Source organism: Megalopta genalis, chromosome 11 (genome assembly GCF_051020955.1).
Source record: "Megalopta genalis isolate 19385.01 chromosome 11, iyMegGena1_principal, whole genome shotgun sequence".
Taxonomy (NCBI): domain Eukaryota; kingdom Metazoa; phylum Arthropoda; class Insecta; order Hymenoptera; family Halictidae; genus Megalopta; species Megalopta genalis.
Genome location: NC_135023.1, coordinates 7,545,632 through 7,572,249, shown reverse-complemented (window position 1 = coordinate 7,572,249; position 26,618 = coordinate 7,545,632). Strand labels below are relative to the sequence as shown.

The 26,618-nt window shown below is 47.1% G+C and overlaps 1 protein-coding gene across 1 annotated transcript in view; it reads left to right on the top strand.

The window, feature by feature from the left end:
• Window positions 1–25,883, top strand: part of LOC117226195 (MOXD1 homolog 1) — a 29,908-nt gene extending 4,025 nt beyond the window's left edge. The window contains exons 2-11 of the mRNA XM_033480295.2: window positions 888–2,420; window positions 19,394–19,546; window positions 21,006–21,179; window positions 21,702–21,785; window positions 22,856–23,036; window positions 23,764–24,029; window positions 24,209–24,627; window positions 24,717–24,916; window positions 25,002–25,132; window positions 25,374–25,883. Of these exons, the coding sequence (XP_033336186.2) occupies window positions 1,461–2,420; window positions 19,394–19,546; window positions 21,006–21,179; window positions 21,702–21,785; window positions 22,856–23,036; window positions 23,764–24,029; window positions 24,209–24,627; window positions 24,717–24,916; window positions 25,002–25,132; window positions 25,374–25,532 (2,727 nt within the window). The 5' untranslated portion in view covers window positions 888–1,460 and the 3' untranslated portion in view covers window positions 25,533–25,883. The remainder of the gene's footprint in view (window positions 1–887; window positions 2,421–19,393; window positions 19,547–21,005; window positions 21,180–21,701; window positions 21,786–22,855; window positions 23,037–23,763; window positions 24,030–24,208; window positions 24,628–24,716; window positions 24,917–25,001; window positions 25,133–25,373) is intronic.
• The last annotated feature ends 735 nt before the right edge of the window (window positions 25,884–26,618 follow it).

The window sequence follows — 26,618 nt, the reverse complement described above, 5'->3', positions numbered from 1 at the left end:
AGAATCGAAAAAACCGAAGCGATGATCACCTATTGTGTACAGACTGTGGCATGGTTTTTTTCCCCCCCGACAAATTGTCTAGCAGAATAGAACAGGCCTCGGAGCGACAGTAATAAGAGGAGACGAGCTGTTCAGACGGTGTGACGATTTCCTCTTCCTTTCGGATGCTCGTTCCCTACAAAAGACTCTCCCGTTTGTCGGGCTCGCGCTGCTACTCGGAACCCGGCGTGGAAACGCATAATCAGCATCGGTCTAAGCTGCAAATTGCACGTTCAGCGGTCTACTGTAACTGCGCTCCGGTTTTCCAATATCGTTAAATGCCTCTCGAAATCCTGCGCCTCTGGCTGGACGGGTGTTATGGGCCTTAAACGCTCCGCTTCCCATCATTTCAATTCACAATTGGTACCCGCGGTTCTTGCGATCTACGGGTTCTTAATAAACAGGGGCACGACGTTGAATGTTCGTTTTCTAATCGATTTTATACGGTTACGACAAATAAGAGTATCTCCAGCAGGAGATAGCGTTCGATGACTTCGATATCGCCGGCATTTTTGGGGGGTGATATTTTCCGTATACGATCATTTCTTTTGTCAATCTATAAAAGTACGTGGATTTTAGAAGCTCCATAGTTTCTTGGTCGTTATACCTTTTTATGGGGATAATGAAACTATAAAAGCCATTTTCATCAAATACTATCTGACATTAAAAATAATTTATTTGATAAACTAGATAAAAATATTTGTAGTCTATTTATCATTTCGACAAGTTATTTGTTATTTTTCCCCAGCCCCGCCTGGGACCCGGCCGATTTCTTTCCAGAAAAATTCAAGCTGTCGATCAGAGGTCAAAATTGGTCGCATATCATCTTAACGTTATCTTTTTCGCAGGGGACTGTTCTAGCAGGGAATCAATAAATTGTATAGCGTCCTGCAAAATCTCCGAGTTGTCGCTCGGGGCCCGGAACGTTAATGGAGGGGCACCGAAAAGAGCAGAGCCGTGACTGCGCCGGCCCCCTTCTCGGGGCCCTGCGCAGGTAAGCAGCTGCAAGCATCTGCAGGGGCAACGGAACGGCAGCCGCGTGCTTAAATTAGTCCCGGCACAACTGTCGTACGCGTAACATGTCAGGGAATCGCAGCGGAGTCTTGTGCATCCAGTGACTAGAATCTGCTAACAGAAACCGGGCCGGTCCCCTAATCGGTCGAGTTAGAAAACGCGTGTGAACAACGTTGGTTACCTTATTGTCGCGGAACCATGTCAAAAGTACCATCCTAACTCGTCCACGTACGTAAAGTTCGTTTTTGTGATTCCGTCCAAAGATTATGAAGATATCCTTGAAGAGTTGAAGTTCGTAGTGAAAGGACTGCTAGCCTGGATGGCTTCGAGGTGATCGGGGGAGCAGAGGATCACCGGTGATCCAGCGATCGTATGAAGGATCAAGGAGCAGACTGCAAAGGACGAAGATGCTGATACCGAGGCTGTTGATGACGTTGGCCATCTGCTTGGCGGCCAGCTGCGACCTGCTGGACCTGTACGTCCAGCACATGGACGAGACCATGAGGACCCTGGCCTACAGGAACAGACACCACCCGAAGGACCTCTCCTCCAGGATAAAGCGGAGCCTTCGAGAGCCGGTGCTGCGAGTAGGTACTTTCAAGAAGCAACGCTTGGACGTCGACGAGGACTGGTACTCGCAGTGGAAGGCGAAGAGGAAGCTGCCTTACGGAGAAGACGGCCTCGACTTCCCTAATTCCCAGGAAGAGAACCTGGAAGTCGGCCAACACGAGCTGGTGAGCAATCGCAGTCGAGTCGGCAGCGTGGACCCCGAAGAGACCACGTTAAGAAGCAACGAGACTTTGGACACTTTCGAGATCGAGCTATCGAACGAGGACTCGTCGAGGTCCAACGACAGCTCGACGGAGGTCAGACAGAACCTGGAGTCCATGGCCGAGTTCCGGGAGGAGACCACGCAGACGGAGGACCTGCAGGCTGACGTCGAAGTCGAGGGAAACTCTCAGTTCGAGGTGATCGACTCCGATGTCCTTCTCAGCAGCGCCTTCGACGATCCTATCCTGAAGGGGACGCCGAAATCCAGGGACAGGGTGCCCAAGAAGTACATCCCACCGACCGCCAAGTTGGCCAAGCTTTTTCGCACCGGAAAGTACCTGGATCTTCAAGAAACCGTTGACAACAGGCCGAGGAGGAGCGTCAAGGAGCCGAAGTTCACCAGGCACGAGGAGCTGGACGACAACGGCGAGGTGGTCCTTGAATGGGATCCCTCCGACGAGGAGATGGTCACGTTCAAGGTCACCGCGAAGACCTTGGGCTACGTCGGCATCGGCTTCAACGAGAAGAACCACATGAAGGGGGCTGATATTCTTCTCGCCTGGGTGGACGATCACACCGGCACCGTCAATCTACTGGTGAGTCGAACTTCTTTCGCTGGCTGACTCCTCTCGTGGATTCTTGTTTCTCGTGGACGGTTCGATCTCGATCTTTGGGGTGATCGATGAGGGACCGGACGCGGAGGTATTCGAGCCCGTGATCGATAGGCCCGAGACCGCGCGGGCTTCGACAAAAAGATCGCGCGTCCTCTATTAAATTTGTGGCTCTTTGTCTGGTGGCGAACCACTCGCCACGGTAATTAAGGGGAATTCTGGGTTTCGTCGTAAATCTGGCTTCTTTTGTGGACCTGCTCGTTTTCGGGAGAGTTTTTAATTAGCTCCGGTTTCGCTTCACTTTCGGCCGCGGATCTTTGTGCGCAGACATCTTCGGGTACAAAATCACTCCTTGCGCTGTGGCCACGAGTCAGGCCTGTGATTTCGCGCATAATCTGCTAAATATGAACGCAATTCTTCTCTTCGAAATCGAAACGATGAAAAAAATCGTAGTGCAAAGGGTTAATAGTATGTTTTGTTGTAGCTAAAATATTCTTTGTTATTATATAAAACACATATTCAACGTGTACTTTGATGTTGGATAATGTTAATTGTATAAAGTTAGTTTATTATTAAAGAAAATAAATCGTGACAGTATATTTCGTTATTAACCACAAAACGTTGGTAAAGTATACTTCGTTAATAGACAAAAGTCCAGATATACTTCGTTATTAAATATAATTCGGTGTTAAAAAGATCTTGTTTCTTCGTTGCTTTAAAAATATTCGTAAAAACATCTTCTAATTGATTTTACCCGTTAAAATAAAATCGCTGTTTCTCAATATCCGTTTTATTAAAAGATCGCGATGTACATTTTCGGTGTACTCGACGAAATAATCCTTTCGCGAAACGAAACATCGAGTCGGCGACGACTTCGCGCAACGAATTGCAAAAAAGCCCGATCGAAGTATCGATAAATTATCGGCGAGTAGCTAGCGTGTGGTCGTTTTTGCGGCGACGAACACCGATCGAGGAATCAATTTGCACCTCGACGCCCGGCGCGATTGCATTCGTCGCACGGATATTCTAATCGGCAATTAGCATAGGACGCGTGAGAATAATCAGCGATCCAGCCGGGAAAGTCGATCCCGCCGTCTCACGGCGGCGTTAATCGCGTGGGAAGAACTCGTTTTCCGCCGGCGCGCCGGTGTCGATCCACGATTTCTCGAGCCGGCCGCGGCGACTTTATTTTCCCGATCCACCCGGGACTTGTTAGGAAATCGATAAAAGGATTCCAGCGACATATCGCGACGCGCCTATAGGTCGGCCAGTCGGTGGCCGAGAAAGAGAACGCGAGGATGTTTAATGGACTGGCGAGTTTTTCGCGATCCTTTCTGCCGGGCCCGGAGAGCCGAGACAGCCGGAGAGATCTATCGACGAGGATCCTCGTCGCCGTGGATCGAGCTCTGGCGAAGAAAAGGAGGGCCCCGTTGGCGAGGGGCCACGGGGGAAAGATCGAAAGAGTACAAAAAAGGAGGGGGAGAGGAGGAGGAGGAGGAGGAGGAGGAGGAGGGCAGGAGAGAGCCAACAAAGAAGACGAGGAAGAAGAGAGGAGGTGGATGGAAGAAGCAGAAGAGGAACAGCACGACGGCGACGACGAAAAGGAGGGACGAAAGAAACCGAGATGAAAAAGGAGCGAAAGAAACGAAAAGCCAGGGAATTAAAGGAAGATTAAGAAGGCGGCCGAGCCAGAAAGGGAGGTCGAAACAGCAGTCTGAAGGATCTGCGAAGCTGTACGAACGGCGTGGCCGAGCAGGAAAAACAAAAGAGCCGTCGCGGGTTAAGGTATCGGCCTCTCCTCTCAGCCCGAACTACGAAATCCTCTGAGAAGAGGGTCCCGGGATCGCGACTCCGGTTCTCCACGATCCGTATTAATGAGCTCCGTTTAATTAACGCGTCATGGGAGATCCGAGTCGATTTCCCTCTCGTCACGATGCATAATAGCGGTTCCGGGAGAGGAAAAAAGAAAGGAAAGCTCTCTAGCGTCGCGTCCTCCGCCGTCTCGATTTTCGGTCCCGTTCCGATCGTTTGCCTATTCATGAACACCGTCGTCTCTCTCTCCCTCTCTTTCTCTTTCCCTTCACCTCGCTCCGTCCCTCGGTTTCCACGTCCCGGCCGCTTTTAACTATCGCATAAATTACTAACGAGATAACTTTGTACCATGAGAAAAAACTCGGGAGTATTTAAGAGTCGACGGAACGCGCGGGGTTTCCGCTCCGGCGAGATGCAACACGAGGATTAAAAAGGAACTGGTTATCGGAACCTGCTCCGTCCGGCTTCTCCGAATTCCTAATCTTAATTAAATTTATATCCGTGGACAGGGCGAGACGTCCGTCAATTGTTTGCGAGCCTTTTTCCAACGACCCGTCGCCGTTCGCCATTTTGTTCGGCCGAGGCATGCGAGTTTTTTGTTTCACACCGTCCCGGACAAGATATACACCAGACACATTTAATGGATCTCTAATTAATCGAGGGTTCGTTAAATCTGCGATACGATTTGTCTACGTTTAATTTTAGTTTCGAGGAATTTTGTGCTCACGTGTACGACGAACGGTGGAATTTTTCATCGATCGATTAGCAGAAAACATTTGGTCCAGTATTTTTTATGTATTTTTTATTCGCGTCCAATTTTCCGCAATTCGTAGAAGAACGAACAGCCTAATCGTAACTTCGGTAAAGCACCATCGACTTTTACTGCCAGCACATAACGGCCCGCGATAGTGTTCGTTCACAAGAGCACAGCTTAATCGAATCGGTTTTGGAATAATCACGCGTAACCGAGGTAGACCTCTGAGTAATCGTATTTTATTGACTAAGAGTAAGAGCTTCGATTGCACCGTATTACCTCGGGCCCACAGTTTTAAGCACGCGTTTTCTTGGAACCTCTTCTCGAACCCGCGTTCTTCAGTTTCTTCGCGTACCAGCGCCGACAAACATTTCCATCGATTCGGTACCCGCCGCGATACTCTCCGAAAATAATACAAATTGGGATTTCATTATAGTTCAGCCCCGACTTTCTTAAGATCTGTTCCCGGCATACGTTTACCATAATAACTATAAATTTTCCGATCGTTGCGCGGCAATTACAGCCCGCCGAAGAAAAGATCGCGAGAACCGGTAGTGCCGATCGCAATAAGAAAGTTATGCTATTTTTAAAAGCGGCGGGGGCACGCCGGGTTAAAAACGAACGTACGAGGAATTTGCAATAAGTACGCTTAACTGCCCGCCGCGATTTAATCTCGCTTGCGCTGGCATTGAAGTCACCAGCCGCGCTGCCGGTAGACTGAATGTATTAAGAGGAGGGGCCGCTCGGTATTACTTACCGCGACTTCGAAATGAGGATCGTCAGGGAACGAGACGTAGAATTCGCTAACGATTCCCCGAAGACAAAAGAACTATGATCCCTCTTGGCGGGGACGATACGACGACTTCGGTGGAGAGATGATTTTCAAGGGATTCCCGAAAGGATCGTCGATTCAGGAAACGATGATCGTAGAGCCGCGCGTTTTCATCGTCCCACGCGTGATCGTACGGACAAATGAATAGACAGAAGAATTCCAGTAAATCAGTCGCGGCTTGAAAGATGGCTGGACGACGTCGTAAAGTCAAATTGGCAATTATTTGAAATCCAAACCGGGGGCGCGAGCGCGCGCGCGCGCGAGCGAGGGAACGACGTTCTCTACGGGCCCTCTTCTCTTCTCCACGGCTCGATTTACCTGGCCCTTGTCCACGGCGACGACGACCACGACGAAAAAAGAAACGGCCTGAACGTAACCGAATGGTGAACGCAGGTGGGAGAGGAGCCGCTCGGAACGGCCGGTAGAAAATTAACGAACGTCCAGCGTTCCACCGGTCGAGATAAAGTTGTGATAAATTTACGTCCGTCGAGCGAGCCGGAGAGAGAGAGACTCTCCGTCCGACTTTCTTCCAGCCACCCTTTAGCCGCGAATTAATCCTCCTCGCTGGCACGAAGTGGGCCTATTTCTCCGATTTGTCGAGTCCCAAATCTTGAACTCCGTCTTTCGTTGAATCAGAAATATTTAGGACGGTTGTTCTAGCCACAAATTAATTATACAGCCTCTTGGGTCCAAAAGTCCCGAAGTCCCAAATCTGAAACTGCATCTCGCTTTAAATTACAACATTTTTAGAATCACGTTCCTCTGCAGAAAGTTACAAACTTTGGACTACCCCTTCCACTAAATTCGCTATTTCTGTAAACGTGTGTTCAGTTAGCGTTCGCAATTATTTCTCGAAGGGTTTTTTTCAACCGTCGAAAGATAATGATTTCGTATCAAACGGATTAAATTACAGCGCAATGATGGCTGATTAAAGGATCATTTGATCGCCGCGATAAACAGTCGTTTTTATCGAGGAATCTCACGGGATAACGTTAATGCACTGTCCTTGGGATAATTATGAGCTACGCTCCGTGTATTTATCGCCGATGTGCCTCGCACAAATTCTCATTTACCGGGTACTTACGTGAAATCAGAGTGCAGTGAAACCGTGTGTCCATATAAATGAACCAGAGATTTACAGCCGAAGCGGTAATAACATCCCACACTAATTTCTCTAATAAATTTTTTCTGCCAATAAAAGTGTACCGAGCCGAATACTTCGCCATTCCGAAGCTGATTAACAAGCTTCTCGCCGGCTTCGATGCGCCGATACAGCGGCTCGACGATTTACAGTTGTTCATTCCATGCGATGCTCTCGTCGTTTCAGCAATTGTTCCAGCAAAAAACAATCGCTACGCCCATAGAGAGGGCACCGCGGGAAAGAATTGATTAGGCGTCGCGCGTTCAATTATGCGTTTCTCGCGAGCAGATATCGCGCGAGGACTCGCAAAACCGTGTGTAAAATCGAATACGCGGGTCTGGGCCTGCGGGGGAATATCGCCGGAGGCATCCGGGGCCTGTCGGTGTGCGCACACGTTAACAGGCCCCGATGCTGGAACACGTGGACGCGCACAGGGGTACGAAGCTAACGGGGAGGAGAAGGTTTAGGAGGCAGATAGTGTGCGAGACGTTGCGTGACTGAGCGTGTGAGGAACACACGGGCCCGCCGGGCCTGTGTAAGAGAGGAGAAGGCCCCGCCGGCATGGGCATGCTGTGTCCAGAGCCCGGAGTTGGTTCCAGAGGGGCCCCAGTCAAGGCCTCCAGACACACCGGCGGGAGGAGGGGGGGGGGGGTGAGGCGGCTGTGCGAATCTTTGAGCATCGTTGCAAAGAAAGGCGAAAAGTGGTCCAGGATCCGATCGACCGACCGACACGTGATACCTTTCGCTTCTGGGACCCCTGGAACTGCATTCAGAGACGGACCCCGTGACCATTGCCGCAGAAACGATTCAGAAAACTTCTCCTCCAGCTATCCGGGCCTGGAAATCGCGATTTCAGTGTTCACACCGTGTCTATTTTGACTCTGAAAGACATTCTCGGTACCTTAGGGTTACTTCCGATGAAGGACAGGCGTTCCAACTATTTTCTAGCCGTCGCGTTAAACTCTGAAATCAATTGGACGTGCCTGATTCGATTATGGAAGTTCCGAGACCAGTCTAGAATTTTTTAATACGAGACCAGGGCAAGACTGACAAAATTTAGGGTATTCGAAAGATCCAGCATTCGCAGCTGGGGACCAGGAGAGATGTTCTCTCTGCTGTTCATCTTATTTATTATTTTAATGTCAACTTCGAGGTACTTGGTACACAGTTGCAAGTGTGATCAGTCTAATCTGGAATCAAATACCGGTTCTTCCGAGGGCTTCTGAGGTTTATTTTCAAGGCTGTAGAATTCACAGCTGGGGGCATAGAACACTTCTACACCAGACTGCACTGCGTTCCCCGAGAATCGGCAGGAAATGTAAACAGAGCGTCGCGTCATCGACGCTGCATTTAGCTTTTTAGCGGCCCTGAAAAGGGTCTTCGCATGACGCTCAATATTATCCGCGGAAAATCGATTAAATCTGAAATTCGAGTTGGAAAATTTATAAGACGGCGGAACGTGAGAGATGCCTGTGCGCTAGATAAAATAACAGATGAAAGAACTATGAGGGTGCTTCGACCGCCTTCCTATAAATGAATAAAATCCGATCGAGACGATTTGGACGCGAGCGAAAAATTCTATTTGCCACTCATAATGCAATATTGAAATTTGCGGCTGTAAAAAGGCTGCTTCTCGAGTCTCGAACGTGAGAACAAGAGAACGTGTCGGAAACGTGTTATCAAAACGATCGAAGACAAATGTTGGCAATCGGATCGCGGCATTAGCTCGTTAACAGAATCATTTGCAATTAATTTTTAATTCTGACAACTCCGGCAAGGAATGCCGGTCGGACGGTTCGCCGAATGACAAAGCCGCAGGAAATTTAGGAACGCTAAAGATATTCGAGGCGGCCGGGACTGGCCGCGCACGTACCACGATTATGATCGTAATTTATTACGGACGGGGGAGAGTGCGTTCGGCAAAGTGAATCTGAAGTGCAGATAATCTGCGAGATCCGTCCGTCTCTCCTGTTCGGGTCGAAGCGAGAAGGGATCTGCGTGCATAGATGAGCAAAGCTTGCACACATCTCCCGTGGTCCGCTCATTTCGCCGCGATTTTTTTCTCATTATCTTCGACATATCCTGCGCGTCGTTTTTTACGCGGCGCAACCAGTTTTCGTTCGTTTTCGATCCGACTTTCAACCCCGGGCCCCCCTTCCTTGCCCCGCAAGGGTTCCGCGGGGAATTACCGTGTTCCCTGCTACCTTGGTTCACCGATTTGACAAGCCCCCCGCCCCCCGACCGTTCTCGCCGGTGAACGGCGGGGGCTAGAAATTTCGTCGCGTTCCCCCCCTTTTTACACGACTTTTTCGGACCGACACGATCGACTAGAGAAACCGGGAACCAGAGATAAGGAAGATGAGGGGGCACCGAGACGAAACTTCCTCGGCAGATAGCCGTGGGAACCCGACTTTAATCTGCCGCTGGCTATTGGCGAGCAAACAGGGGGCAAATGGGAATAATCTGAATCATGAGAAGTGGAAGGCTCTAATCGTAATCGGTGCACAGTGTTTGAACTGTTTCGCGGGGTTCATCTAATTCCGATAATCCAGGTGTGTGAGACCTGTCGCCGTTATCACTTTGGTTCTCAATAAAATCGGGCCAGCAAGTACAGTAAATTCTCCCTAATTTTCCTTCAGCTTGTGAACAAAAATGGATAATTTGCGAAGAGGCGATTATTCGAGTCTTGCGGCTCGTTTTTATGGTTGCCAATCCTCAATAATTTCAACGTCTGCAATAAAATGTAATAATATTCTTATAAAAAAGACACACATTTCAATTTACTCGCTTTCCGCATTTACCGTGTAAATGATCTTCGCATATATTTTCTAGAATTTTTACAACTACTTCTTCACTTTACATTCGTCCATCGAATGATTATAAATTTGTCAAAATCGCTAGCAATTACGCACTCGAATGGCTGAGACGCCAGTACACGTCATACTACAGTATTACAGTAAATTACAAATTTCACACAATATTTGCGATACTAAATTTCTTTCTATTCGATGAACCGCTAAAAATAGAAGCGTGTCGCAACTAAGCGTACAATTTCAAGTGCAAGAAAAAGAAGAGAAATCAAAGGAAGAATAGAAATCTTCTAAATACGTTCGAGTGGGAACGGTTGAAACCACTTCCAGGGGAGAATTTTATCCCTTTGGATCGTCTCGTCTAAGATTGAGTGATAGAGTCACCGATTCTCGAATAGCCACGAACGCCCGTGTTCCCGGCAATTAATATAATCGGTCGGTTATCAAGATCACCGTAAATTTTGTAACCCCGTGAGAGAGACGCACAGCGCCGTTAAAGGAATTCCTCCGTAAGATCTCGGCGAGCGGTGTCGATGTCTTTACGACGTCAAAAATTTGTCCACCGGCGCGCTTTCGCGTGTAAATCATACTGCTTTTCCTCGCGCTGCGGCTCGCCGAAGTGGTCTTACCACTTTATATCGCGATCCGAGGACGGGGGATATCCCTCTCTACCGTCTCCTCGGATCGGAGGACGAAAGAGAGAACGAGAGAGAGACAGAGAGAGAACGCGAGGCTCAATTTCATCCGAGCAGGGAGAATATTTCACGGATTAAGATTAGTCCCGTGGCCGGCGACGCATATGCCTATTGTGCAACTGCAGCCCGGAGTTCGTAGGTCATTCTCTTTTTACGGGCGCTTTCTAAGCCTCTTTCACGGTTAATAAGCGCATTCACGGCCCTTGGAAACTGACTACTTGCGGCCCGGAGATGCACCGCGACCGATTCCTGCGAGAAATCGAAGGACTAGCTGTTGGTAAACTGTTAGAATGTGATTTTCTGTCGACTGCTCGATCGTTGCATTTTTCTACACACTGTACAGCCTCCGTAGCAATGCCGTATCGATTCGCATCGTTTCGAACAAGTGATCTATCAAGTATAAATATTATTAATCTTCATTCGAACAAAACATAGTTTCGTTCTTCTGTTGCAAGATAGTTGACCCTCGCGATTGACGCTGACATACGGCAAATATAAATGTTCTTTCTCGCGTAGGAATTTATTAACGACGAAGAATGCAGTTATGCATCTTTCAAGGCAATCTCGTGCTTTTAATTACATCCTTAGGCGAAGGGCGGCCCGTTTGGTTGAACTCGGTTCACACGACTGCGACAAGTTTTTGAACGCGAGGTTCAACTTACGGATTGCCGACAATCGAGTTGTGTAAAATTCCGAGTGTCTGCCTCATAAAAGAGCGTTTCAATTCCACTATTGCTTCTTTAATATGAATAATAAAAAAAATATATATATATAAACGTGTAAACACCAACGCGAACGTAAGAGACAATTTTTGACCAGATTTTTAATGTTCGAACGAGGATCAAAATTCGGAAGAAATTGCCAACAATTCCAGAAGCGTTCCCAGTATTTCTGCGGACACCCTGTATGCTATTTGCCGAACGGGAGGTTCGCGCGAACTCATACCGCGCGGTTTCTTGTCGTCGTTCTTCGTAATACCGGTCAGCGTTTTCTCCTTCTTGTAATCCGACTCCGATGTTTGAAATCCCTGGCTATCTTACGACAACCCGCGGCGTATCCCCGGCGTAGACAAATTTCGAGATGCATTATTGATGAGCCAACCCCGTTTGGGGTTTCTGGAGCACGCAGCGCGCGTCGGGTTTCTCCCGATACGAATTGAATTCTCACGAGTCGCTTTTTATCGGAATATGATTATCCAGCTATTGAGACGTATGGCCGGCTCCGCGGCCGAGGGAAACGGCGGAGATCTGTGCGAAGATCGAGAAGATTGCGACGACCCGGGACCAAATCCGCTGCCATATTTCTTTCAACCCCTTTTACTGTACTTTTTTTTATCGGAAATTGAGCACCTTGTTCGGACACTTCTCCCGGGTATCGCATCGACTCTTCTTATATTAAAGGGGAACTTTGCTGTGAAAAGTTTGCCACTTGTTAAGATTAAATTGTTGACGACGATTAAACTTTCTCGGACAATATTTCGAACTTTAGTGCACATTTTTGATCGGTTTGGTAGTCCGACGAATAATTCTGGTCAGAAGTTATCTGATAACGTCTTTCAAAGTTTCTATTTAAGATTGCCAAATTCGAGACAGGTACAGTAAAAATAAAAGCAATGAAACGAAACGCAGAGCATTGGTGAATTTATTATTTAGCTATGTAGCTATTATTATATCGCTATATTATATAGCTATAACTATGATATAGCTATAGCTATTACTATTATTTAGAAAGAGGCATGTAAGAGTCGACTTAAATTTTCTACCTGATGTAATAGAGAGAAAAAAAAGAGCGAGGGAGGGGAGAGGATAGTGTAGCACGCGAGATAATGAATAGAGGGCGTGTTTAAACGATTCCAGGAGAAAGGGTTGGTGCAAGGCGGCCGATTGATTTCTATCCCGGAGAAATCCCAGAGACGACCGTCCGGCGGTGTATAATTATCAGGGAGTCTAGACGTCGCTGTACGGTATAAAAATCGGCGTTCTCCGGGCGAATCGGTAGCATCGGGGACTAAGGCCGGGGAAAGGTCGAAAGTTTGGTCCTTCCCGCGGGTATCTCGATCCGCCTCGAGGCAGGGCCCAGAAAACAGACATGAATTAGCACTACCGGTGCTCGGACCGGCGCCAAACTGGTTCGCGGAAGCCGATTCCAATAACTCGAGCGGCTTCTGCGGCGATAAATTCGCGCGGGACCGTCGAAGATCGTTGCGGAGATAACATTCACGCCTCGCAATTATTTAACGCTTCCAAGGGGACCGTGTCCGCGGACAGCATAAAATTCGGCCTATCCTCTCGCATGAATCTTCGTGCAAACGCGTGCGTCGGCGTTATTCTAAAGGATGATATACACCGAGCACCGAACGCGCGAAGATCTCGCCTTATTGCACCGGCTAGAAATTGCTGTAATTTCTCGCAATTTTTTTCGAACGATCTATGAAATATCGATAGTAATATACGACCTACGATTTGGACTTCGAATCATCGCTGTTACAAAGATGCAGATGTTGATAGCATAACTTCCGTTTCTTTGTCGGAGACAATTATTTTTTTCTAGTGTTCCTTTTTCGTTCTTCCATTTACTTCTTTGCTTTTTCATTCCATTCACTTGGAACCCTTATCAATTTAGTGAAAGCAAAAACTCGTTTGCCCCGATGACTCGTAGGAGAGCAGATACGAACAATAGATTCTATCTGGCTGCGTCGAAAGTTATTTACGACTCGACCCGACGTGTTATCAATTTATTAAATACGACATTAAAACATCGCGCTTCCCACGCCGATCTCACAAATTAGCGGGGAAACGCGGCGATATCGTCCAAGAACCGTGGTCGAAAAGTTCGGTACGCGTCCCGAGAGGAATGCGCCGAAGCCCAGGCAAACGGACACGGAAACGCGCGCACGGAGCATACGAAGCGACGATCGTTAAAGCCGAGATACAAATTGCGCTCGAAAAACGACGAGTCAGAGCAAGAGGAGCGGCCGAGACCTTGACACCGGTGATTCCACTAGATTTTAATTCGATTATTATTCCGCATACGCTCGTAAAACCGGGCACGTTGAGCCGTAACGAGCCGGCGAGCGTAATTACGCGTAACCGCGCACCCTCCTCGGCTCGCGGGACACGTGAGAACCGGATCGACTTGTACCTTGACACGCTGAAGGATATCTACGCACCTTTATGGGAACAGGAGGTGAATGATTCCGCGGTGGATGCCGGTTCATGCATAATTTGTCCGGGGCTGAAATATCATCGCCGCCGCGCCGCGGCGGGACCGCCGCCCTCCCCCCTCCCCCCCTATTTCACGAGAAAATCGGGCTCGTAAACTCCGGTTTAAATAAAACTACAAGCCCCGCCGCCGGCCCCGTTCCGTGAAAGCTATTGAATATCAAAATCTGGTAATTTCAAAGTCGGAAGCCGGCGATTTCGACTGGTCCGGTAAACGTCCAGCGTTAAACGATTTTTCATCGAAGCGGGTATAGTCCGAGGCGAAATTATAAAGATCGTTATTACCGATTAGATCGTATTCAAGGTACGTTACCTCGAGCGCGGTTCGCCTCCAACTTCCGTCTTAAATCGCCGTTGCCCTATAACGTCGCGCCGGACTCGTTACCGAGAAGACATCGAGCCGCGATATCTGCTAAATCCGGACGTTATCCTCGTGATTCGCGTCGAGATGAAATTCTATCCATCGTCGATACGCGAAGTAAAAAAAGAATCTCGAGATCCGATGCGCATACATATATGTGTATAACATATAAATGATCCGCCTCGCGCAGCAATTTAATAGCGGTGAAACAAGTATCGATCAGCGTGTGTAACCACCGGCGAAATAGATCGTGACGCAAGGGATTAAAGACGACGGGATTATCCTCCGGCCGATTTTTTCAATCCGCAGGATTCCCGATTCGTAATAAAAGTCTCGTGGGAACCGGATCGAGACGCGGCGCGGGCAACGAAGGCCGCGCGGAATGTGGGAAAATGGATTCGCACGGGATCGATTCGCGTATGAAGCTACGCGGACAATTAGCCTGGGCCCGAGAGACGCGTCCGATGAAAGCCGGTGCGCCGCGTTAACGACGACACGCGCTCCGGTGTGCAAACATTTTCTCAGCGATTAGGGCGACGACGTCGACGCCGGCCGCCGGTCGATTCCCTTTCAGTGACCGGTAGTGGTGGTTCCTCGCCGGAGTTCCCGGTGGACGATAGGAAGGCCCTTTATTCCCTCGAAGGGATTCTCTTTGCGCTACCAGCTGCTGTTCTGCCAGGTGGTAAAAAGGAGAGCCACTAGAAAAAGGAGAGGTAGCCGAGGACCAGGGCAGAGGAGGACGGGAACGGGGCGAGAGAGAAAGAGGGAGGATCGAGGGACAGAAGTGGTCGGATTTCTCGGCGAACCCGACAGACGGAGACGGCGAGAAGGCTCGAGGACGAGGAACCGGCTGGAGAAACAAGGACGGAGGAAAAAGGGAAAGGAATACGAGCCGCAAATGCTCTCCCGGAGAGAACGATAGAGAGAGAGAGAGAGAGAGAGAGAGAGAGAGAGACGGAGAGAGAGAGAGAAGGAGAGAAACGAAAGGAGCCCGGGCTACCTCCAAAACACCTGGCAAGCATCGCCGTCCTGCTAGTGGCGCCTCATGAGAGAATTTCTCTCTTTTTCTTTGGAACTCCGGGGCTCATGGGAACCGCGACGATCCACCACGGCCACAAAGGGAACCGTTTCTTTTTTGCCGCGTGTATATAGATCGGAAACTATTTCTCATGATAGATCGCGCCGATAGACCACGCCGAGCACCTACGTTTCACTTCGTTCCGCGAACGTTTTTATCGGCACCACCTTATACACGCTGGCGAAACCGGAGTTCGCTAATAAAACTAGACCGCGGGTCTTTACGCGAATTCAAAGTTGTCCGCGTCGATCTCAAGACGTCGATCATAGAAGCCGCGATCTTGTTTATCTCATAAATGATTTTAATAAGTTGTAATCGACGTTTCTCGTTTCCCCGAATTTCTTCGCTATTTTACGTTTCACCGACACATTTGTCCCATAAACGCAGTCCGCTGATAACTAGGACACCTGAAGACTCGCTGCCATATTGGTGCACCTCGGTTTTCTTGTAACAGTAAACATTAACGTTTAATTTTTTATCCTATTCCAAATGCTTCGAAACAATGCTGGAACTATCGGAAAACTATTGCAGAGTTTAACTTGGGAAAACGCTTCGCCAAAAGCTAAGACCATGCGCATAATGAGTCTGTTACATCGAATATTGTTGCGTACGACTAAGCGCGGATCGAATTCTTCGGATTTCCTCGCGATGGAAGATCGACAAGGTTGAGCTCTCCGTCAAAAGGATCCACGCTGTTGCGGCACGGATCGTTGCGATTCCAACCCCGAGGAATCTCGTTCCGCGGTTCTCGCTTCGAGTTTCGCACATTCGCTCGCATGCTCGACGAATGCTCATCGGCAGAGGATGGAACAAGGCGTCTTCTGAAACGTACAGGTTTCTCAGGAGGCTCTCCCACAGGAAACGCGAGTACCGATCCATGACGTCACATCCGTCGAATTAATTTTCCGCATCCACGCACGTGTGCCCGCTTTCCCATGCGGCCGCGCGGCTCGCTTTATCCAAGGATATCGAACTGCTCCTCGATCATATACGTTTTGTTCCCCGGGGCTTACCGTTTGAACTTCACACTATGATCGGCGGAAGCCGTCAGAAGAAGCGCGATCCTCTTCTTCGGAATGATCATTTCAGCGGAAGGCATTAGACGATATTGCTGTAGGGATCTTGCGAAGAATTGCTATTATAACGATTGTTATTATAACGAGGACAAAAAGTGGACTCGCAACGCTATCAGAATTTACGGTCCATGTTGTAATAGAAATCGCACGAAGTTCGATTAAATCCCACCGTGTTGTTGTTATAAAACAATACGCATTGGTAACGTTTTGTTCTCGGTGGTTCTAGCGTTAAGGACCAATTGCCACTTCCAAGTCCTGTCGTAAGACGATCGCCCAAGTTTTAATCGCCAAGCCTTTTCCATTTGAGAACAGCGAAGCGTGACCTTTAAAAATGGAGGTAAGAGGATCGTGCCAAAGTTCGAGAGCATCGCGGAAAAGATTAACCGTGTTTTCGATCCGCGACGCGTTCGTCATAAATAGGTACGAGAGGCGATCCTGTCACGGATGTGGCCCGGTGTCCTTATCCAGAGATTTCCCACATCGCGTCGAACTTTCTCCTCGATGCCTTTATTTTCGCGGCGGTATTAACACAAGTATCGTTAGATCCGCGAAGGGATACCGCGCGGCAGGTCGACGCATTTGTTAGCTCGCAAAAGTCGCGGAACCTGTTCTTGAAAGGAGGACGCCGGAGAGAAGCGTGCAACGACGGAGCTTCTTCCTCGTTGTCAGTTTCGTGACTCAGTTACAGAAATCCAGGTGTCTACGCGAGCATCGCTGGAACATTTGCATAATCTCCGGCGACCGAAGCGTTCTCGCGCGTAAATGTAAATCTCGCGTTTGCTGGAAAGAAAGAAACCGCGCGGGATCGTTGCTCCCCCCTTCCCTCCATCCCTTCTGGATCATCGCCATCCCCTCGACAATCTTAAAGATCGCTGTACCAGAGCAATTAAAACGTTTCGCCGACCGATTCGTTGGATCCGTGGTATCGCCGCGAGATCTTCGAACTTCTTCCTCCCCTCTTTCTTTTTTCTTAATCACCATCTAGCAATGCCATGGCCGCGCTAATGAGTCCGGCGACGATGAGAATATCCGGATGCCATGAGAAAACCCCCACGAACATCGTGGGAACCCGTTTCGAACCCCGTCCGAATAACCAGCCGCGACATTGTTACCGAAAACCCTTTCGTTAACAGCCGCAACACTTCTCGACCGGCTCCGAACGGACCTTTCTCAGGTAGCACATCTTGTGCAGCCGCGCGTCGAAAGTTTGTCATCGGTCCTTTGATTTTTGGGAACGCGGTTTTCACCCTTCCACGGTGTTTCGATTTCATACGGTACAAATCATCTGCAGAATACGTACTGTAAATTTTCCCTAATTTTCCTTCAGTTTGTAAACGAAAGTGGACGATTTGGGAGGTGGAGATACGATTATTCGAGCCTTGCGGCTCGTTTTTATTAGGACCGATTGTCAAGAATTATAAAAACGAGCCGCAAATTGTTCATTTCTGTTTGCAAGCTGAAGGAAAATTGGGGAGAATTTACTGTACTTTCTTTTATATTTTCATCTCATTTATATATACTGTATAAATTATATAAATAAAAATCTATATTATATCATATCCTCACGTATAACAAGCTTAAAAATTTACGGTGCCATTTGCAAATATATAAACGCATTGTTTTAGTCGAGTCCACGCGAGCTGAACACCATTTTATGAACACCGTCGAAGGGTTAAAAATCAGATGGGGTTAAAAAGTGTGTCAGAAGCAAGATTAAAGTCCATAAATAATTTAAAAAATATATGGAGCGTTTGCTTTGTCACATGTCGCTTCCGAGCAAATATTTTTCATCCCTCCAAGGAGAACGTTTCCGAGCCTTGAATCGAGGGACGAGAAATATATAGCAATAAATTAGCCGGCTAATTTGTAAGTTCGCCGATGTACAATTTGCTCCCGAATAAGAAAGTCAGGCGGGACATGTGACCGGCGAAACGATTAACAGATTAAAGAACGAACGGGCGCCTAATTGCCAGGAAAACGGGCCCGCGCGCCCGTTACGATTCTCCCCCCTTCCCTCCATTTTTTTCCCCCCGGCGAATTTCATCGCCGTTTCCTCTCTGCACGTGCTCGTTACAAAATACTCAGCGAGCATGACGCCGCTCGGCCAATTATTTCGATTCATTACGAGCAGGAAGGGGACTTCCCTTAGGGGTCTTACGAACTTTAGCGCCCGACCATAATCGGAATCCAACGGACCCAAACGCTCGCGGCCGCCCTTTTGCGTGTCCGGCCGCTCGATGCCGTTCCACTTCCTACCCGAACCGCACCGGAACGTTATAAATATTAATTGCGCGCAGCGCAGGTTGTCCTTTGCATCCCCCTGCTCGATAAAGCGCCGATATGAAAGGAGAGAACAGAAGAGGTGCCATTTATTTCATTCGCGAATTAACCGGTTAGCCGTGTTCGACGAGTGTACTCGTCGTGGAGAACGTCGACTACTATTTTTTATTTTTACTATTGATTATTTTTACTACTTCACTAATTCTTACTAATCAATCTTATATTAATCAATTTTTTTTGACAGAATCACTTTATATTAATAACTTTAATCGCAGGAAGCGCGCATTAAATAATATAAAAAAGGTTATATATATATATAATCAAATAAAAATTACAATAATTTTTAAATATTCATAGAATTTTTGTTCGATTTAGATCGATTAATCGAAACAAATTTGTATAGAAAAAAATTAATAGAAAGATGTGTAATTAACAAACATAGAATTATAGAATTATAGAATGTATTTATAATAATAAAATTATCGTTCACGATGGATCATCGCCGAACCGATTCGCAGCAATTCGGATCGCATCGATCTTCCCGGCTGACACGATAACACATTTCCGCGCGTCTGCACTTGACACTAAAGTTTCGGCTGTAAATCTCGAAAAACGGGGCCCCGGCTCGCGTGCCGTGGGTGCTGCGATTCCGGCGACTGGTCGCCCAGGGGAGAAAGTACCGACGAGGGTGACGATCAAAGTGGCCGTGTCAGAAAGTTTCGACGCACCGGCGATCGCGGACACACCTGGCGTTCACCTGACCCGATAAACGCGTCGATCTCGAGAGCGAATCGCGCGCGCGGCGCGCCGGCTGGTTTCGTGGGCCCCTCGAGCGAGTCGCACGTCCGTTGACCCTGCTCGCGATTCCAATCGTTCTTTTTTTTCTTGCATTTTTCAGGACTCGCACGGGATCGAGGATCCGGATGCCGCCCTGGTCACGGACGCGTCCCAGGATGTCAAGGTGCTCGGCGGATCCCAGAACGAGACCCATACCAGCGTGATCTTCTCGAGGAACTGGCAGACCTGCGATCCCCAGGATCATAGGCTCACGGTAAGCTCGGACACGAGATTCGTACATTGTTCTTCTATTCTTGGAAATTCACCGTTGGGAGACGCCTTGACAGCGCCTTCAATGGTACCGGGTCGTCGTCCAAAAACGAGTGCCAAAAAGAATTTTATTTTCGTCGAAAGTTCTTCGTCCAAAATGTCCTTCACTCGTGATTCTTAGAAACTGCGAAGAGTCTTTAACACGCTTTAACATCGTTTAACCCTTTGCTGTATCATTTGCTTGCCAGTTATGACGATCAGAAGTTTCTCGATTACAATAATTTCTTGGCAGAAGAAGGAAATTTGTATTTATTTCCTTGAATATTTAATTACTTGAATATTGTGGAGAAAAGAAGAGAATTTTCTTCGAGCTTGAAAGAACGCGATACAGTAATTTCTCCCTAATTCGCGCTCAGATTGCGCACAAAAATGATCGAATAATGGTATCTGCTCTTCCTAAATTGTCCATTTTTGTGCGCAACGGATTGCATTTTCGCCGAGGAAAAGGTTGCTTCAATTGACCCCAGGAACCCCTCAATTCCCGCTTGTACAATAATTTTGGGACACCCTGTACATCGCAAGTTAAACAGAAGCGTATTTCCATTGTCGATAACTCTAACGAACGGCGAAGAACGCGGAAACATTTTCACCGTTTCATAAGTGCATAAAAACCTCGGGCCAGCGATCAAACGGGTAAACAGTAATTCCCGAGTTAACAGTGGCTCGATAAAGTCAGATACGAGCCGATAAAAAGTTCGCACGACTTTAGAAATCTCGGTTTTACAAGAACCATCGCCGAAGTGTTCCGATACCTTTTGCAAATTGAAAATTCCACGATTCTCGAAACTGGTCTTATAAAAATCTGGACAATTCCCGGTTGCGTTTAAGAACGGCAATATCCCGCGGCATTCCCGGCGTGCCCCGGCGTGTCCCTAAAAGATCCTTCGGGATCCTCGAGCGACGTCGGAGAGGGTCGAGGCCGAGCAGCTTCCTAACAAGCTCGTCCCTCGCTGCGCGAGCATAAAGGGAGCCATATTTGCGCAGTGGGCGACGATCGTAATTCCTGGCAGGATAATTAGAAGTCGTAAAAAGGGTGAATCCTCCGATATCGGATCCGGCGAACGGGCCCGGAACGGCTGAATCCTGGGAATCGAAGATGGCGGGAGATTTACCGCGCAGCTTCGGAAGCCTCGTAAAATTCGCGCAGAGGATTCCGTGGTTCGATTTATGCCCGGCAACCACGGAGGGGCCCCGCGATTTTAAGAGGCCCTCGGGGCCCCGCTCGGCCGAATTCCCGCGGCGATATTTAGGCGTTTAGCATAAGAGTCCTCCTCCACCGGAATTACCATCCGGCCCGGTTCGGTCGTTCGAGCCTGTTCAAATGTGTTCTAACGAACCTATCCGACGGCGGGAAACGTCTGTAAACCGAGATACCTGACCGGAAATATCGATCGCCGTTCCAGGGAGACACTGTCCGAGTGCTTTGGGCGCTGCACCAAACCGATCCCGAACTCAACACCGCGATTTGGCCCGGGGACAAGAGGGGCGGCAGGGCGCTCAGGCTGAGGACCCCGGCACCGCATTCACCCCCGCAGCACACCCAGGACATCAAGCACTGGGACGTCAAGTTGCATCAGGTAGGATTCGTTGATACGTTTTCATTGCATTTTCATTCCTCCGAATGGCTATCTCCTTTAATTCTCTGCTCCTGTAATTAACGCCAGAATTAGCGAGCCCTAAACGCGACTAATGTATACTGTTTTATGACAATGCCAAGACTGGATTTATTTAAAATTCGTATGATTTATATTATGATGTATACCTCGGTAAAAAAGTGTACCTGAAAATTTCGCCTAAAAATATTGTTATAGTATCAGAAACTGTGAAAGAAAAAAATCAGAAATCAATCATTTTCAGTGGTTTGGTATAGTTCTAGCGTTAATTTGGTGCAATGGGATGTCTATAATAGTCTCGAACGCCTGAACAAAAAATAAATCGAATCAAAACGAATCTGCAAAATATAATATATAATTATATAATAATAATTGCAAATGTGCAATTGACCCATTTGCGTCCGCAAGCGGAATCATCGCCTGCGAATGCAAATCGGTGGAAGATAGACGAACGAAATTGTTAATTATTCGTTTCTTGATATACAGCCCCCGGTCTCGGACAACGCGGACACCACTTACTGGTGCAAAATCTTCAAGGCGCCCCATAAGGATAAACACCATATGATCGGGGTAAGTTGATCGCGCTGGAATTGCAAAGTTTACTCAGCCGTTTCCTATGGCGGGTCTTCATGAATCCAATAAGTTTGAAATAAGAAGTACGAGATTCTAAGAACAAACAGATTTATAAGTGCAAACGCTGCTGTAAATTATAGGTGTAGCAATTTTTAAACCCTTGGCATACCATTTCCTTCGCATTTGTTACCGCGATTAGAAATGCCGCGATTGCAATAATTTCTTGGGAGGGAAAGAAATTTACTCGAACGCTTTAAATATTGATTTATATAAATATCAATTTCATTCTAATTTTAAAGGGACAGAATAACATGTATACTAAACAAGTTATTACGAAAAATTTTCACGACCAGTCGTTTCTCGTCAAGGTAGGTCAAGGGATTAAAGATACCACGCGAGTGTGCGAAGGGTCAACAATTCAAACGATAGAACGTCTGCGAAAGATTTAACTCAACAATCTTCTTACGCTTTGCAAATCGACGTGCATCGAAATATAAGCTCGAAGAAACTCAGCTACCGCTGTTCGTACGTTACAATACGGTTCTGCAAAGTGCGCAGTCTAGTAGCAAACCCCTTGTTTCAATGCATACTACGCTCGGCGAGTAGCGAACAGAACCCTTTGTCTCTGACGTGGGAAGCTGAAGACCCGGTTCGCCGAATCGCGCTCGCGGATTTGTATTCCCGGGTACCTTTGGCCGTGTACTCGCGGCTGAAAATACGCTGGAATGCCATAAGGCTGGGCCTGATTCGTATGTGCTTCACGAATCACGGTCATCCATGCCGGACGTGGCACCGCGTGGACGGACGTCATTAGAATAAAGAAGGGCCCCGGGGAATGATGTCATTCCGTGTCCGAAACGTTCCCCGATTGTCAATGGAATCGTCTGAAAGGCATCTCTCTCCTCTCCCGAGCCGGAGAACAGAGGAGACTCGCCACGAAATCCCGTATTCCGTCGATGCGCCCTCCGCGCGATTCTTCCTCGAATTCGCACGGCCCCGGTCGCCCCGAACGAGCTACCAAACGCGAGAACGTCGAGGTTTAAATTGTTGTTTCGCTTGTTTCGCAGTACACACCGATGATCGAGAAGGCGAACGAGGACCTGGTGCATCATATAATATTGTACGAGTGCGCGGCGATCCTCGGAGGACACTCCAAGCTCGTCGGGGCACCGTGCTACAGCCCGACCATGCCTCGGGAATGGGAGTCCTGTCTGCAGCCGGTGCTGGCTTGGGCCCGTGGCAGCTCAGGTAGATCATGATCGTTGATTTCTTTGTGATCAATATCTGTGAAACTTCGAACGTCGAACTGTACAGTAAATTCTCTCTGATCGACGCTCAGCTTGGAAACAAAAATGGATAATTTGGGGAGAGGAGGTACCATTATTCCATTATTGCGGCTCGTTTTTATAGTTGTTGACGCATCTTCTCTTTCCAAGTAGTCCATTTTTGTGTATTTTTGAGTTATTTGTTCATCATATTTATATATTATAATTATGTTATTATTATTATTATACAATATAATATTATTATGTATACTTTATATATAATATATACATAATTATAATATATAAATATAATATATTATTATATATAATATTTATCCCAAGTTTTATATATTACAGTATTATTTATTATATATTATATATTATAATATTACATATTAATGTAATTATAATATATAAATGTATTATATTATTATATATAATATTTATCCGAAGAAATATAATATATTATTATATATATTATTCTATATATAATATATGATTAATGTAATAATATATATTTGTCCATGTTTGTGCGCAATCTGAGCGTCAATTAGGCAGAGTTTACAGTACTTGGAAATTAACCAAACGTCATTATTCAGAATATTATTCAGACTCGAGGAAACGAAATAATCGGCATACTGGCGTATAGACATCTTCGGATCGTGATTTTACAGTTAGGAACTGAATTTACATGATTCTTCGTTTTCCAGGAGAATGGTTGCCGGATCATGTCGGTATACCCATTGCAGAGCACGGCGAGGATTCCTATTACATGCTAGAAGTGCACTATAACAACCCAGGCATGAAGAAAGTGCTGGACAGCAGCGGCGTCAGGCTTCACTTGACTCCGAAGCTTCGTCCCGAGGAAGCCGGGATTCTTGTTGCCGGGGTAGCCGTGAGCCCTCTTCATCTGATCCCGCCGAAGCAGCGGGAGTATGCCACTGCTGGATACTGCACTCCTCATTGCACGAACACGGTAATTCCGAGGGACGAGCGTAATTCAACGGGAAAGATCGTTCAAATGTTGCGAGTTCGTTTCTTTCGCCGATCTTCTCTATCGGCTTGCAATTTAATTGCGAAGCGAAACGATTCTTCCCGAACTGTTCCAAATTATAAATCTCTAATCATAATTCTCTAACAAACACGCGTTCGCAGATGTTCCCAGAATCCGGGATAAACGTCGTGTCGGTCGCGCTGCATTCGCATCTGGCTGGTCGACGTCTGAGCTTGAAGCACATTCGCCAGGGCAAAGAGTTGCCGAGGATCGTGCAGGACAATCACTTCGACTTCGAGTACCAGCAATCCCACACCCTGGAGGAAGAGGTGAAGGTCCTTCCAGGCGACGAGCTGGTCGCCGAATGCGTTTACGGCACTCTGGACAGAACGAAGCCGACGCTGGGCGGATACGCGGCCTCCCAAGAAATGTGCTTGGCTTTCGTGATGCACTATCCTAGGACGCCTCTCGCAGCTTGCTACAGCATGACGCCTATCAAGGACCTCTTCAAGACCCTCGGAGTCTACAGTTTCAAAGGTGTTTCGATGGACCACTTGGAGAAGCTTTTCTTGACCACCAGGTGAGCGATTCGGCGCGGCGCAGGATTCGGAGGAAGCTGGCGGAGGATTCGCGATCTTGACGAGCGTTGTTTCTCTATCTCTCTCGCAGGACTGACTCGGTGACGATGTCGTACAATGGCCAGCAGCATCTGTCCATCTATCCTCCGACCAGGCCCGGCGAAGTCATCGACGAGGTTCAGATCAAGGTGGCTAAGTCTGCTCTGAGGGCGACCAGGGATTACACGGTCGAGCAGGAGAATGACAATGTGTTCACGCGCCTCATCATCGAAGAACCTGAAGAATTCAGAGGTAAGTTAGTTTTGGACATCCCTCGTTTCTGAACAACTGGAAATTCGTTGTAACAAGGAGTTAACGTGTCCGTTGAATTTAATAGGTCGAACCCTGGCTGAACACATGTTGGCATTACCCTGGTCCGAGGAGCTGCTTTCCAGGTCCATCGAGAGGAGTCTGTATCACGGAAGACATATGACCTTCTGCAGGAAGAGGGACGATAAGTTGGCGCTGGTAAATTGAACTCCAAACTTGCATGTTTTTATTTACTGCGTGGACTACGGATTTGTATGCGAGAGGAAAAGTTGCTTGTGTTAACTGCAAGATACAGGAAAATTCGTTAAAAATGCTTTGCACCGTTGGTTTTTATCGCGAATTAATCAAATCCGGAGTCTAGTTAGTAACGGTATTAGTAAAATATTAGTAAGTATTAGTAAGGAATGAGTAGTCCTTTAATTTGTTATTTTATTCGCAGCCCGCTGATATCCAGACATTCCCAAATTACACGGCGCTGCCAGAAGTTAATGAAACGACGTGCACAGAGATCGGGATTCCCTCAGGAGCGACAAGAGGCTCGATCCTCGATCTTCTCCCATTCCTAGCGATCGTGACCGCTGCGATCATCGGTTGTTAAAGGCTCGACGAGTCTTTGTTCCGAGAAGAAAACCTGTGAACATTTTGTACATTACTTATTGAACATATCCGTCTTACCTGCGGCTGTTTGAAACAGGCTGAGAATGTATGAAGCGAGTCGAATTGAATCTGCACAGGGCGAGTTCTCTCCCGGTGAACGAGAAACGGCAAAATTTTGGAAAAATTTTGACGGCCCACTCACGATTTATATATATATATAGATATATAGATAATATAATATAATATAATGTAAATAACGTATTTATAAGGTGTACGCGATACCTTCCTCCGTATTTTATATGGATTTTGTATAAAAAAAATAAACAAATTTGTAAAAAGTTTGAAATGAAAACTTGGCATAGATAACATTATTGATTTTCACCCATTTGCATTCTTTCGTCGTAGAAATATGGAAATTGTGCTCTAAAAGTTGTTAGATTCAATCATATAATATAATAGAATCAAGATTTAATAGTTTCATTTTATTGTAGAACAAGGAAATTAGAAACTAATTGTAATTAATTTGTTTCAAGTCATACTTAATTGAAAATTGTATAGGAACAATGCGCAAGGTCCATTTTACTAGTGTCAACTCCTCAAGTTCATTAATTATTAGTGACAAGTTATCTATCATCAATTTTCGAAGGAACTACTGGATTTATAATGCTCATAATGTGTAAGACAAGGAGCAACTGATTGTGCGACGAGGACAGAAACAGAGAGCGGTGGCGCCATCTACGGTGGCGGGTTCGTGAACTAACTTTCCCTATCTCTGCCATGTGTAAGACAAGGACAGAGATAGTGTGCGACAAGGAGAATAGATGACCCGGTTGTGCCACCAACTTTTTCGACGGACTTCGAATTCCCTGGTAAGTGGTAGGAATACATGATATAGATGGAGGTATCCGACAAGGACAAACTTATGCGTTTTACGGAGCGAGAAGAGGACAGACAGTGAGAGTCTCTCTCGACGTATCAATTCGAGGGAAGATTCGTTAATAACTCAATTACCAGGAATAATTTATAAACATTTGCGATTGAAGCATGTAGAATGGACCTTCAGCTACTTTCACATATAGTTTTTGAT